We start from the raw sequence: 15,380 nt of genomic DNA, 5'->3' as shown, positions 1-15,380 counted from the left end.
AAGCAATCCTACGTACAATGAAACGAAACACTCTTGGGTCCTGCACCATCTTTACAAATGGTCTTTATGTTTAAGGCCATTGTTGCTGTCACTGTGTCTGTCCATCTTGTTGAGAGTCTGCCTTTTTTTTTTTTTTGCTAACCCTCCTCTTTCCTAAGAATAATTTCTTTCTCCAGGGACTGGTTCCTCTTGATAATATGTCTAAGTCTTCCCATCATCCTGGCTTCTAAGAAGCATCCTAACTGTACTTCTTCCAAGACAGATTTATTTGTTCTTCTGGCAGTCCATGGTACTGTCATATTCTTCGTGACCAACACAATTTAAACCATGGATTCCTTATTTATTGCCCAATTTTTAAATGCATATGAATCTATTGAAAATACCTTGGCTTGAGTCAGGTGCACCTTAGTCCTCAACCTGACATTTTTCCTCTTGAACACTTTAAAGAGGTCTTTTGTAGCAGATTTGCCTAATGCAATCCATCGTCTGATTTCTTGACTGCTGCTTCCATGAGTGTTGGTTGTGGATCTAAGAAAAATGAAGTTTTTAACAATGTCAATCTTTTCTTTGATTATCACGATGTTATTTATTGGTCCAGTTGTTAGAATTTTCATTTTCTTTACATTGAGGTGCAATCCATATGAAGACCATAATCTTTAATCTTCATTAGTATTTCAATTCCTCTTCATTTCCAGAAAGCAAGGTTGTGTCATCTGTATATCACAGGTCATTAATAAATTTTCCTTCAATCCTGATGCCACGTTCTTCTTCACATAATCCAACTTCTCAGATTATTTTCTCAACATACAGATTGAATAAATATGGTGAAAGAATGTAGCCCTGACGAACATCATTCCTGATCTCAAACGCTTCAGTATCCACTTGTTCTAGTCACATGACTGCCTCTTGATCTATGTACAAGTTCCTCATAAGCACAGTTAAGTGTTCTGGAATATTCATTCTTTGCAATGTTATCCATGTTTGTTCACATTCCCACAGCAGAATGTAGTTACATAACCAATAAAGCACAAATAAACGTCTTCTTGGTATTCTCAGCTCTCATCAAGATCTGTCTGAAATCAGCAATGATATCTCTAGTTCCATGTTCTCCTCTCAGTCTGGATTGAATTTCTGGCAGCTCCCTGTTGATGTAGTGCTGAAACCATTTTGAATTATCTTCAGCAACATTTTACTTACATGTGATATTATTCAATAATTTCTGCATTCCATCGGTCCATCTTTACTTGGAATGGGCACAAATATGGATCTCATCCAATCAGCTGGCCAGGTCTTCCAAATTTCTTGGCTTAACAAATTGGGAACCTCCTGCACTTCATTGGTTTGTTGAAAGATTTTGATTTGTATACCATCAATTCTTGGAGGCTTGTGTTTTTCCAGTGCTTTCGGTACATCTTAGACTTGGTCCTTCAGTATCATGGGTTCTGGATTGTGTGCTAACTCTTGAAATGAATGGCTGGGCATTGACCAGTTCTTTTGGTATGGTGATTCTGTGTATTCCTTCCATCTTTTTTTTTTTGATGCTTCCTACATCATTCAATATTTTACCCATAGAATTTTTCAACACTATAATTGAAGGCAGAATTTTTTCTTTAGTCTCTTCAGCTTGAGAAATGCTGAGCATGTGCTTCCTTTAAGGTTTCCTAAATCTAGGTCTTTGCACATATCTGTATAATATTTTGCTTTGTTTTCTTGAGCTGCCCATTGAAATTTTCTGTTCAGCTCTTTTACTTCCTCATTTCTTTTAGTTGCCGTAGCTTCTCTTCACTCAAGAGCAAGTTTTCTGAATCTCTTCTGACCTACGTTTTGAGCTTTTATCTCTCTCCTATCTTCTTACTGTGCTTTTGCTTTCGTTATGTATGATGTTCTTGAGATCATTCCACAACTCCTCTGGTCTTCTGTCTTTAGTGTCTAATGCATCAAATCTGTTCTTGAGATGGTCTTTAAATCCCTGAGATGGAATATTGTCAGGGTCATATTTTGTCTCTTGTGAACTTGCTTTCAAATTTCATCATCACTAGCTTTAGTGGTTGGTACATAAATTTGAATAATAGTTGTTGTTGTTAAGTGCCATCAAGTTGGTTCCAACCCATAGCAACCCTGTATAGGGTTTCCAAGGAGCGGCTGGTGAGCTTGAACCGCTAACCTTACAGTTCAAATGGGTTTGCAGTCTGGCACATTAACCCACAGTGCCACAGTTGCCCCCTCCCAAAAAAAAAAAAAAAAAATTTCTCTTGCAGCGGTCCACTTAGCTGGTTTCAATCATTCATCGCAACGACCACCCAGAACTGAGACACTGTACTCATAGTTATAAGGTTTATTAGGCAAGTTAGCAGGTCACAGTTCAGGATCAGCAGTGTTCAGCAATGCTAGGACCATGTACAACCGAAGGAAATACCATCTAGGCTTGTACCATCTTCATGATCACCAGGATGCATGAGCACTGTATTGTGAGTGCTTTCCAACCCAGGAAACTCATTCTCCAGCACTGTGTCATAGGACAGTATTCTGTTGGAACCCATAGGAATTTCACCAGCTAACTTTCAGAAGTAGATCTTTAGACCTTACTTCCTGGGAACTGTCTTTTAAAATAGGGCTTGCTTTTCTTCTTTTCTGAAAAAAAATGGGATGTGATTATGAACTCAAAGTTCTCAGTTTTCTGCCTGCCGTATAAAATTGTTATTTCGGTCTCATAAGGAAGTTTACCCTTTGGGGTCTGTCACTAAGTTGGGGGGATCCATTTTAATACCAACATCTTGGTCATTTAGGCCTAATGCTGCCCCTGTTTGTATGGTGTTTGCCGTTACTTTATAGTGGGAAAGTAGAAGAGGGATCAGATATGTAACCATATAAACTTCTGCTAGAAGTGACCCCAAATTTGTGACACACACTTCTTTCACATTTGTGAAACTTCTCTATAGAAATTTCCTCTTCTGTTCTGCTGTATGTAATGTTACAACAAATTATCAATCACAATTTATTGTTGAGTTGATTTTCACTCATACCATCTTCATATACATTAGAGTACAACTGTGTTCCAGAAGGTTTACAGTGATTGCTTTTTTGGAATTTGACCTCCAGATCTTTCTTCCAAAGCACCACCAAGTGTACTAAATTTACTCCAACCTTTCAGTTATAGCAGCTGAGTGCACCACCCAGAGACCCCTACATCAAATTAGCCCGCTTTCATTACAAATGTATGCTGGGTCACCTGTAGTAGAAAATGAAAGATGTCCAAAATTAGGAACGTAATTTTTCCATGGGCATTTTGTCAGTCCTCTTCCCTGCCACCTCTAAATGATGTGGCAAAATGAATGAACTAGTTTTACAGAGTAGGAAAATGACATTTATCACAAGCCTGCACTTCTTGGCAGGGAGCAGAGTGGTATTGTGATGTATGCAGGCCCCCTCCAGAGTATGGGCCAGCATAACATTATACTAGTGTAAAGTAAACAAAGATTCTGGCTGAGGAGGGCCTTCTCCCGGGAGTTTTCATTGTTTTTCACCATATTCTAGGGGTTTAGGAGATCACTTTGATGTCTGTTTAGAACAGGGCTTGGCCTACTACAGGACAGCCAACAAGTACAAATCTACTCACCTGCAACCTGTTTCTGTACGCTTCACAAGTTAAGAATGTTTGTTTTTTACACTTTTTAATGGTTGGAAAAAATATTTAAAGCTGAGTATTTCATGATACATAAAAACAAAATGAAATTGGCGTGTATTTAAGTGTCCCTGTATGTAAATAAAGTTGTTATTTCCTCCCCTGTTAACTACATTTCTGATAGGGTAGCCAGCTAGCTGTTTCCAGGAAATGCAGCAAATATGAGGGTGTTTCACAAGGTTTGTGGACAAATGGATTCTCTTTTAATCCCAGAAGGAGCTATCACGATGTTTGAGCCAATCGCTTTAGAGGCCAGTGAGAACACTGGATTCTGGCTTGAGGTACTCGTACCAGACATTCAGGAACCAAAGCTGGACGATTCATTACACATTCATTCTTGCCAGAGAAAAAGTGGAGCTATGTCAAAGACAAGTCTGGGTGTGCATTAGTTATCTCAGTCCATGTAACAAACTGCCCCAAAACTTCACGTCTTAAAACAACACACAGTATCTAAGGGTCAGAAATGAGAGAAGTGACTTTGCAAGGGTGTTCCTGGGTCAGGATAAGCACTTTCGCGAGGTTGCAGTCAAGGAGGTTAGTTAGACCCACAAGGATCTGAAGACTTGAATGTGAGCTAGTGAGGTAACTTAGCTATTCATATGGCTGACGGTGTCAGTTATGAATAAAGTTTATTGGAACAAAGCTATGCCCGTTTTTGTATATAATGTCTTTGATTGCATTGGTGATATGGCAGAGCTGAGACCATATAGCAGAGAACACATAGCCCACAACGTCTAAAATCTTTACAGTCTGGCCCTTCACAGTAAAAGGTTTACTGACCAATAGTTTAGAACATTTCTTCAATAGGAATTTATTATTTTTTAAAAAACAAAAACTGCCACAACAAAACAAAACAAAAAAAATTCTGTCCTTGCCTGGGAGTCTCTGGGTGGCATAAATGGTTAAGCACTCGAGAGCGAGCTCTGTGGCAGTTTGATCCCCGCCAGAGGTGAGATGCCTTTAAAGACAGGTCTGATGCCTTAAAAATCCTATGTAGAGCTGTGCTCTAGACACATTTCAAGGCTGTGGCCTTTGAGTAGCAGAACGCCAGGCATCTCTGCCTAGGCGCCTCTGAGTGTATTGTAACTCCAATGTGTCCGTTACTAATCCAGAGCTGAACACTACCCAGGAGCCCTGGTGGCACAGCAGATAAGCACTCACAAACGATTGGTATTTTGAACACACCAGCCTGCTCCTAGGAAGAAAGCTGTCGCAACCAGCTTCTGTAAAGATCACAGCCTTGGAAACTCTGTGAGGTAGTTCTCATCTTTTCTGTAGGGTCCCTATGACTTGATGACAAAGGTTTATTTTCGCTCTGTTGAAGATATCTGAGTGTAGGAGAGTATAGTGCAAGGGTAAGTAAAAATATTGCTACTGGTCTTCCTATACACACAGGCACAAGTTTTTTAAACACATTTCAAACAAAAATGTGTTTAAACATGTCTCTGTGATCCGTGGATGGCCACAGACAAGTTCTCTCAGTGATATACTTGTCTTAGATTCTTTCACTCTTGTCATTGTTGTTGTCATGTGCTATCAAGTGAGTTCCGACTCAGCAACCTGTACAGGATTTCCAAGAGCAGCGGGTGGATTTGAACTGCCAACCTCTGGTTACCAGTTCAGTGCTTATCTTTTATTGCCACACTAGGACTCTACGTCTTGTTTTGTTGTTGTTATTGTCAAATACCATCAAGTCAGTTTCAACTTATAGTGACCCTGTTTAGGGTTTCCAAGGAATGACTGGTGGCTTTGAACCAACAACCTTATGGTTAACAGTCCAGTGCTTATCCTACAGCACCACATAAGGACTCCTTAGCCTTACTGGTAGTGGTGCTTTTGCGCTATTGAGTCAGTTCCGATCCATAGCAATCCTGTATAGGGTTCCCAAGGCTGTGAATCTTTACAAGAGCAAAAAGCCTCATCTTTTTCCCCCGAAGCGACTGATGGATTCAAACTGCTGACCTTGACATTAGCAGCTCAGCTCGTAATCCACTGTGCTACCAGAGCTTCTTAATCTCATTAGGGTTAGGGTTCTTTAAACAAAAGGGTCCAATCAAAAGAGTGGCTTCCAAGGGAACCTGCTGGACTATTTCTATTCAAGGCAGAGTGGTCAGCTCAAAAGGTTATGGTGAGTGTTTCCTGGGATCTCAAAGTGGTAATCTTGATAGATTTTCTCTGAGGACATAAGGTGATCAGGGGAGTCTTTAGGAAAATCAAAAACTGCATTGATGAGGAAAAGGCCAGGACAGCTGCATTGAGGAATTGTTTCCATCATAGCAATGCACCTGCTCATTCTTCAAGGATAACGAGGGGTGTCCTAGGAGAATTTCATTAGAAAACTTTACCCCAAGCACATTACAGCCTGATCTTGCCCCTTCAAGCTTCTATTCGTTTCCTAACTTCAAAGAACATTGGAAAGGAATATGATGCAAGGCCCTCCAGAATGTCAAAACTGCCATATAGGTGTAGTGCCAACCAACAGCATCAAGTTCTTCAGGCAAGGGTGAGAGACGAAGACACTCTTCAGAACTATATAGACCTAAAAGAGGAGATGTCCAGAAACAAAGGCTTCACAGTTAGACATTTCTGTGGGTAGCAAGTCTTTTTGATATACCCTTATCCTTAAGTTTAATTTCATTTATCAAGTCCACTTCTATTAAAGTGCCCCTGTGCCAGTTCCCAGATTACCTTTGTTGTTGTTGTTGTTGTTGTTAAGTGCCTTCGAGTCGGTTCCGACCCATAGCGACCCTGTACATTTAGCAATGGATAAAATGCAATGTATTTTCAAGATGCTTACTCTGCTCTAACTTTTATCAAGCAGCTGAGAGGCCAGTGGACTGAGAAAAAGGCAGTGTACCTGTGGGCAGAAAGCTGGCTTGCAAAATGTGCCCTTTGGATATTTAAATGAATGTATTTTTTTCTTTTGTATGCATCAGATATTTTTGTTTGGTTCATTTGTAAAAAATAAGATGTAAAAAGGAAGCCACTGGATGGAAGCAGGATAACTGTTGTTACTGGGAGGGGAGCGTAATCATTGAAATGAAACAAAATGTATGATTGGTTGAAAGTTAAAAAAAAAAAAAAATCACCTTCTGGCAATTTCGTTTAGAGCTACCATGAACCAATTGCTGAGAAGTGTTACTGCATGTCCAATAATATCAGACAATTTACATTTATAGTAGTAAGAATGGAAATTCATCTCGATAATTCTTCTTCATTAAGTCTTTTGTGATTTGGAGATTTAAGTGTGCGTTCTTTGCCCTGCTGATGATAGTTGTTGTTAAGTGTTACACTCACAAGTTACCTTGCGTAGGGTTTCTAAGGAGCGTGAGTTTGAACCGCTGACCTTGAGGTTCAAACTGACCTCGTGGTCGAGGTTGAGGACTAATCCTGAAGTGTTTGATAACTGTGCATTTTTTATCAGGAGTAAGTCAAGTTAATGAGTTCGTGATGAAAGATGCTCAGGTGAATGAAAGCAAAGCCAGCCCCTACCATTTACTTGTGTCTCACCGGTCTCTCTCTCCCCACTTCCCCCAGCTCTTGATAGCTGAGCTATGTTCTTATAAATTCATTTTGTTCTAACCTTCTGTATGGACCCGATGGTGAAGGAATATGTTTAAGATCACAAGTCTGCGGGGTAAAGCAGCCAATGGTTGGGATTGCTAATTGCATAAGCAGGCAATTCTCCACAGAGTTCCAAGGGCTCTGAAATCTGCCTACAAGCTGATCAGTGTTGTTAGAGACACCAGAGTGATTTAGGTCCAGAATGCTTTGAAAGGAGCAGAAGCTATTTTATCTCAAAAGGAAATACATAACTTAGACACCTCTTAGGCTTATCTCAACTTCCAATTTGGGAGAAATTAGGGAATTTGTTATTTGGTGTACTGCTTATTGCAGAATATCTAAGAAACCTCAGTTCAGATTTAACCTGGAGAATTGCAGAAAGCTGATGTATCTTTAAAAGCAAATGTATATTTAATGCCTCACATCCGTGCATCGAGGCATTTAAATAATGCAGATGAGCTCAGATTTTAATTTCGTCCGTAATCAGATTTATATCTAGTTCATTCTTTATGAATTCAACATTTTCACAGTACACCTTTTTATGTACAGCCCAAATTGTACTAAATGAAACTTTTTCACAACGAGGTCTCTCATTGCCAGCAATCAGGGTCAGGATTGGCATTGTTGTTGTTATTGTTGTTAGGTGCCATCGAGGCGGTACCGACTCATCGCAGAATGAAACACTGCCCGTTCCTGGGCCAACTTCACTAACTACTGTTGCCATGCTTGAGTCCACTGATGCTGCCGCCTTGCCAATCCATCTCTCTGGGGGATTTTCCTCTTTTTCTCTGACCCCCCACCTTCCAAACATGATATCCTTCTATAGTGACTGCTCCCTTCTGACAATATGTCCGAAGTATGAGAAACGAAGTTTGGCCATCTTGGCTTCCAAGGAGCACTCTGGCTGCACTTCTTCCAACACAGATCTGTTGTTTTTTTTGGCAGCCCATGGTACTTTCAATATTCTCCTCCAACACCATAACTCAAAAGCATCAATTCTACAGTCTTCCTTATTCACTGTCCAACTTTCACATGCATATGAGGTTATTGAAAATACCATGGCTTGGGTCAGGCGTATCTTAGTCTTCAAGCATCTTTGCTCTTCAACACTTTCAAAAGGTATTGTGCAGCAGATTTGCCTAATGCAATACTTGACTGGTAGCCACAAAAGCTTGGTATTTTGAGCCCACTCCAGGCTGCCTCAGAAAACAGGCCTGGCGGTCTCAAAAGGTCACAGCTTTAAAAATCTTATGGAGCGGTTCTCCTGTGCACAGTTGGGGTTGCCATGAAACTGAGTCGCCTTGACAGGAGCTAACTGTTCATTAAATCGCTGCGTCTCTTGCCTCACCTAGACCTGGCCCTGATCCGGGCCCCTTGGGGGTGGGGTGCACGTTGTTAGGCCAAATCTCTGACTTAGTGAAACTCTAGGGGGTAAGCTCAGTAATCTGTATTTGTACCTTTTCCCTTAGTGATTCTAAAACAGCGTGGTGACATTTGAGGGCCCTCTGAGTTTGCTTGGCCAACCTAAGATCCACCAGGACAAAAGCTGTTCAGTTAGCCTCAGGTTATGACCCACCTGGAAGAGTGACTTAGAAAGCTACCTAATTAACCAGCATGCAGAGCAAGTAGGCCAGCCAGGCTGCACCGCATGCCCACCATAGCTGTTGTATAACGGCTCCTAGGTGTCATGCTGCAAGGCTTGGATGTTCAAACACTGGCAACCAAAGCTAAATGGAATGGACTATATAATTTTGAGTTGTTCCAATTTTTAAATCGGAAAATGTTTTACACGTTCATTATTAGCAAACATGTTCATTGTAAAAATAAAAGCAAAACTATTCACAACCCTACTAACCAGAGATAACCATTGTTAATTTCTTCAGGTACCTTTTCAGCCTCTTTTTTTCTGTTAATATTTAATTTCACTAAAATGGCATCATTTGGCATTATGGGAATGGGAAGGATAAATAAAACAGGGAGGATGAGCCTGAGAATATCTACTTTAGGAAGATGAGATTTTCATTTGAGAAACCGTGGCCTTGAGTCAATTTCAACTTACTGGATAGAGTAGAACTTTCCCCATGGGATTTTCTTTACTGAAGTCGACTGCCACACCTTCCTCTGTGAAAGAGCAGGTAGGTTTGAACTGCTGTCCCGTTAGTTAGCAGCCAAGTGCTTAAGTTTAAATGAGATCTTTTCCCATTTGAGTGCTATCCAGTTATCACTGGCATATGTGTATAGACTGTCTCCACTTGTCATTAATCTCAGTACTAAGGGGAAAAAATGCCCATGGCCAGTCATAATTCTCATCTTTTGGTCCACTGTTGTCAAAATGTGTTCTTCCCTCTACATATGAGCACCATGAGGACTTTCTCCTTCCAAGTTATATTTTTGTGTGTGTGACTCTGTATTTGAATTTCTTTGTGAGTTTTGGGGATGTGATTTTAATCATTCAGCAGCTCTTTCTGTGTGCCTGCGCCAGGGATCAGACTCTATGTTAGGAATTCCTGTGTTAGGAATCAGGTGTGGTTCCTGCCCTTGAAAAGGCACAGTTTGATGGAGGAGGCAGACCAAGATACTGCACACCAGTGGCAGGTGCTCCTCAGTGCTGCAGGAATAGGGAGGAGAGACCCACCGGCTTGGCTTGGAAGAGTTGGAGATGGCTTGAGAAAAGGAAATGACACTTGAATTAATTCCAGAGAGACCCACCGTCTGGCACATGCAGTCTCCAGCAAGCAGCGTTCTTCTAAGGATCCACTGTTTTTTTGTGTGTTATGTCCTACTTTTCAGCCCAATCACACAGTTGCCCATGATAATTAAATGAAACTTGCCAGATGGATACTTTCGCAAGACGATGGTTCATCTTCTTGCTCTATTTGTGAAAGCTGGCATTGGGTCCAAATTTTCAAGGATGCCCATTCCTTGAGATGCTGTTGGAGTGTTGCTGATTTAGTATATTGGCCAAATGGGCTGCCCATCAGCAGGGCCAGGTTGAGTGACATGTGCGTGTGCCATGCTTGTGGACACTCAGACTCCTGCCAGCCTGTTTTGCCTTCAAGGAGGTGAGGTGCTGAGAGGTTGTTTAGCAAAGATGTCATCTATCCGTGTTAACCTATCTTTGGGAGAAATAAGTTTTCTAACCTTCAGATCTGTCTGCCGTTCCTTTTGTTTTTCTTTCAGTTGCAACATAACTGAGGTTGAATCTCCAATGCATTGGGTACATCACACAGTCTTAAAACAACTTTCAGATTATTGGAAAAAATACGTAGAGTAGCAAATATACAGTTAACAGTGTATACTGTGATTTAAAAAGAGTAGCTAGGAGGACACGTGGTATGATATATTCGTTTAAAACCTGTAAAACTACACAACACGAAGAATGGACCTTAGTCAATCCGTGGATCTTATTGCATGATAAAATGTCGATATTGGTTCACCAATTGTACCACAGAAACACAGATGTTAATAATAGGAGAAGTGGTGCATGTGGTGGGGAGAGGCTACTTCCTGAGTTTCTGGGAGGCACAAACAGTTTGTACCTACCTGCAAGATTTTCAGAAAGGCCTAGTGATCTACTTTGAAGTTTCCTCCAAGAAAACCCTCTAGAACAGTCTTATTCGGTCACACTTGGGGTTGCCATGAGTCAGCGGCCACTGGATAGCAACAGGTGTTTTGTGTACACAATTGTTGTAAACCTAGACCTGCTCTAAAAATAAGTAAATAAAGTCTATTCAAAGGGGGAGAAAAGTAACGGAGTCATCAATAATACTTAATGAGGTTACTGTTTCGTTCTGTGAATCATTCTTAGTTATTCATAAGTTCTATCTCAATGAATCGATGCTATCTCAATGAATCGATGCAACGACCCTAGGAGATGGGTTCTGTTAACTCTTCCCATTTTACTGGTGGTGGTGGTGGCTGTGGGCCACCAAGTCAGTTCTGACTCATAGCGTTTATGGTTTCCAAGGCTGTAAATCTTTATGGGAGCAGAAAGCTTCATATTTCTTCCATAGAATAACTGGTAGATTCGAACTGCTGACCTTGCAGTTAGTAGCCCAGTTCGTAATCCATTGTGCTACTAGTAAGGAACATTTACAGAGAGATTCAGAATCTTATCAAGGCCAGAGAACTGGTAAGTGTTGGAGCTAGTATTCAAGTCTGTTCACTACCAATGTGTTCTCCCGTAGTTCTGTACTCAAGCTTGGCTTTTTGCCAAGCCTGACGTCAAGGTGCTCACAGTGTAGTTTACGCCTTCTCAAAGAATTGCTGTTAGCTGCGTCTGAGTCTGCTCCAACTCATGGTGACCCAATACAAACTTGAACAGCAAGATGGCTGGTCCTGTGCCATCTTCACAATTACTGGTCTACCCCAGTTCCCTGGTGATGGCCACTGTGTATTTGGAGTGCCTTTCAACCCAAGAGACTCATCTCCTAGCACTGTGTCAGAGAATATTCGGCTGTTATCCATATAAGTTTTGAAAGTATGTTGCCAGGCTTTTATTCCTAGTCTTAGCCTAGAAGCTCTGCTGAAACGTACCCACAATGGGTGACCCTGATGATATTTGAAATACTAGTGGCATGGTTTGTAGCTTCATAGAACACACAAGCCAACACAGTACACCTAATTGACACACAGGTGGTGGTCTCAAAGAATTGGACTCCATTAAAGTGTATTACTATTAGAAAATTGGAACATAACTTAATTTCCCTTTCATATTAGAAATCATTTCGTGAATTTACAGTGCTTTAGGGCACTCTTTGAACATCAGCTTCTTATTGTAGTTACACAGATATATCAAATCAGACCTTTCTTGCTGGTACAATGTACTTTTTGGTAATTGTACTCAGGTTTTAGATATATGTGTACAAATAAAACTCTTGAACTGGTTTTCATTTCTATTTTTCTGCCCTCATTTGATATTTGAGATAAAAATTTCAAGTTAAGAGCCCATATTGGATGAGAGGGCTTCAAAGTTAGTGGGAAAATTTCATTTTTAATTCTGCTTTTCCATGGACTTTTTGACGTGCCCTCATATTTTGCAGTTATGTTATGACTTTTTTTTTTTAAATAATGAGTCATCCATGTCCTCTCCACACCCCCACTCCCAACAAATAATATTCTTGAAAGAGAGTTGTGTTCCTCTTTTCTTGTAACTCCTAATTTCATCCATTCCAGTGTCCACAAGGACTTGAAATTGCAATGGAGGACTTCCTTGAAAATAGGATTTCCACCTTTAGAACCACCATTCACCTGTCAGTTTGTTGTACTGTGGTGGTTTATGTGTTGCTATGGTGCTGGAAGCTATACTACCGATATTTAAAATATTACCAGGGTCACCCATGATAAATAATTTTTATCAGAGCTTCCAGACCAAGACAGACTTGAGGGGGAAAAAAGACCTATGCATATACTTCTGAAAATTAGCCACTGAAAACTCTTTGGATCATAACAGAATATTACCTAATGTGCTAGAAGGCCCTCGGAAAACACAGGAGCTGCAAACTATGGACTCAACACACTGACAGTGAGAAAGATGGCTCTGGACCAGGCAAATTTCCATTCTGTTGTCCACCAAGTCACCACAACTCAGAGCTTACTCAGTTGAGAAACGGCAGCAACCTTCAGAACAATTCAGGATCCTAGTTATGAGTATTATTAAATGTCGTTGAGTTGATTCCAATTCATAGCAATCCTGTATTAGGGTTCCTGAGGCTTTACATCTTTGCCGGGAGCAGAAAGCCTCATCATTTTCCTGTGGAACAGTTAGTGGCCTCGGACCGCTGACCTTGTGACTCTCAGCCCAGTACCTATCCTATGGAGCCATGGCAGCTCCCTGAGTTATAACTAGACAGCATCTTCCAGGTACTCCTGTCATGAAGCAGAAACCCTGCCAGTGGCCACTGGACTTCTTTTATAGCCCTCCAGGGCTTTGTTACACTGGATGGCAGCTTTATAACTGTGAGGGTCTTCCCTGTTCTTGACCCTCACAGCCACATCCCTGTGCCTTCCCAGTCACTGCTGCAAACCTCCAACCTCCCCACCCACCACCCACCGTACTTTGAGCAATGTGTGTTCCCTCAGGCTGTTCATCAGCCTCTAGATGATGCTAAGGATTAGAAAGAGCGAAACGAATTTTGGTGAGGTTTCAGCAGTCTGACATATGGCCGTTTCTCCTTTCCTATAGCAAAACCAGAAATCCTGACTTCTGACAGGCTCGCGAATGGCAAACTCCAATGTGTGGCGGCAGGATTCCCAGAGCCCACAATAGAGTGGTATTTTTGTCCAGGAAGCGAGCAAAGGTGAGATGATTATTTTTGGCACTGCTTAACATACACAAAGGAGGGCCAGCAATTCAGTTGAATTTCAAATGTATTTTCAGCCTTTTTTTTTTTTTAAAGCTTTGTTTTGGTTTTGAGAGGGGATAATTGCTGTGTTTTTCTTGTTCGACATTAATTTTGTTTGCTGAAAAATGAGGACTGAATGACTTCTTTTGGTGGTTATCTTTTTGGATTTATCATGCAATTTCTAGCCTGTAGGTAGATAAAACAATTTTCCAGGACCAGAGTAATTAGATTTCCATTCTATACACAGGCGGTAATGTGTGGGAAATGTGGCTGTTGTTATCATGAAAAAACTACCTCACAAGTTAATTGCCAAGTTACCAAAAAGTAATGACCACGCAATTACAACATACATATGGCATTTGTAAGCTACATGTTTTGAAAAGGTTTTCTTGATTAGCTAGATACCTGTCCCCTGAACAGAGCACATCTGGCATTGGTACCTTCTCTCTCACACGCTCCACACTTAAGCCCTAAATTGTCCTTTCACATCACCTGAAGATAAAACTAGGGCCAGCGTTCTTCTTGTTGTCCATCAAATGCAAAATTATACTCGGGCTTTAAAAGCCTAGTTTAACATCACAATCAAAGCTTCAGGCTAATCATAGAAATTTCGTTTTTCATCAACTAGACCTTTTCATCACAATGAGTTAGAAGACTATTGTTTGGGGCAGAGTTTTAACAGACTGTTTTCTGTGGGGTATAATACTGAGTATGCCCAGAGGGGAAACAAGCCCAGTCATTGCATTCATCATTCAGTAAATATTTGTGGAGTCCTGTGTGTCAGTGTGGCTCTGTAGCATCAGCACTGGACTGCAACCCACTAACTGCTCCTAGGAAACCCTTTATAGGGTTGATATGAGTTGGAACCATCTCAACTTCATTTAACAACAACTGTGTGCCTGAGTCCTGGTGTGGTGCTATAGGAAAAAATCAGTGTTTCAATCCTACCAGCCACTCTTGGAAACCCTATTCGGGGTCGCTATGGATCAGAACTGACTTAATGTCACTTAGCAACAAGAAGCCTTGGTGGCACTGTGATTAAGCATTCAGCTGCTAACTGCAGGCTGGCAGTTCAAACCTACCACCTATCCCAGGGAGAAAGATGAAGCTTCCTATTCCTAAAGTTTTACAGTCTCAGAGACCCTACCATAGGGTTGCTATGAGTCAATGAGTCAGAATTTACTCAATGGCAGTGGGCTATTGTTTGTTTTGTGTGTTTTTTCTCCTTGGTTAACTGTGTACCTGACACTGGTCTGGTAAACAAGTACGCTTGAGTCTTTGCCGTTGGGTGTTTATATTCCAATGGGAGGAGAGGAGATAGACTAAGTAAATAAGTAAATTTGTATCGCTATTTAGTGCTAAGGAAAGAGCCTGTGGGTGGCACACATGGTTAAGTGTTCAGCTTCTAACTGAGAGGCTGGTGGTTCAAACTCACCCGGTTACTCCGTGGCTTGCTGTTATTAAGTGCCATATAGGGTTTCCAAGGAGTAGCTGGCAGATTTGAACCGCTAACTTGTAGATAGTTCTTATTTTGTTAAATGCCATCAAGTACGTTCCAACTCACCGTGACCCTGTATAGGGTTTCCAAGGAGTAACTGGTGAGTTTGAACCGCTAACCTTGAGGTTCAAACTGATCTATGGACGAGTGCTTAACCTACAGCACCATACCAGTCCAAAGCAAGGTGGTGGTGGTGCCTGGGTGCCGGGGAGTGAGTTCTGACTCAGCGACCCTGTATAGATTTCTGAAGGTGTAAATCTTTATGGCATGAGAACGCCTCATGTTTCTCCCA

The 15,380-nt window shown here is 41.2% G+C and overlaps 1 protein-coding gene across 2 annotated transcripts in view; it reads left to right on the top strand.

Moving 5' to 3' along the window:
- KIT (v-kit Hardy-Zuckerman 4 feline sarcoma viral oncogene homolog) overlaps positions 1 to 15,380 on the top strand; it is a 136,376-nt gene that overhangs the window by 100,792 nt on the left and 20,204 nt on the right. For both annotated transcript variants that reach the window (XM_006868058.1, XM_006868057.1), the window contains exon 8: positions 13,431 to 13,545. In XM_006868058.1, coding sequence (XP_006868120.1) covers positions 13,431 to 13,545 — 115 coding nt within the window. The remainder of the gene's footprint in view (positions 1 to 13,430; positions 13,546 to 15,380) is intronic.

Source organism: Chrysochloris asiatica, unplaced genomic scaffold (assembly GCF_000296735.1).
Source record: "Chrysochloris asiatica unplaced genomic scaffold, ChrAsi1.0 scaffold00115, whole genome shotgun sequence".
Classification (NCBI taxonomy): domain Eukaryota; kingdom Metazoa; phylum Chordata; class Mammalia; order Afrosoricida; family Chrysochloridae; genus Chrysochloris; species Chrysochloris asiatica.
Note: the sequence above shows the minus strand (reverse complement) of the source record. Positions and strands in the feature narration are given on the sequence as shown.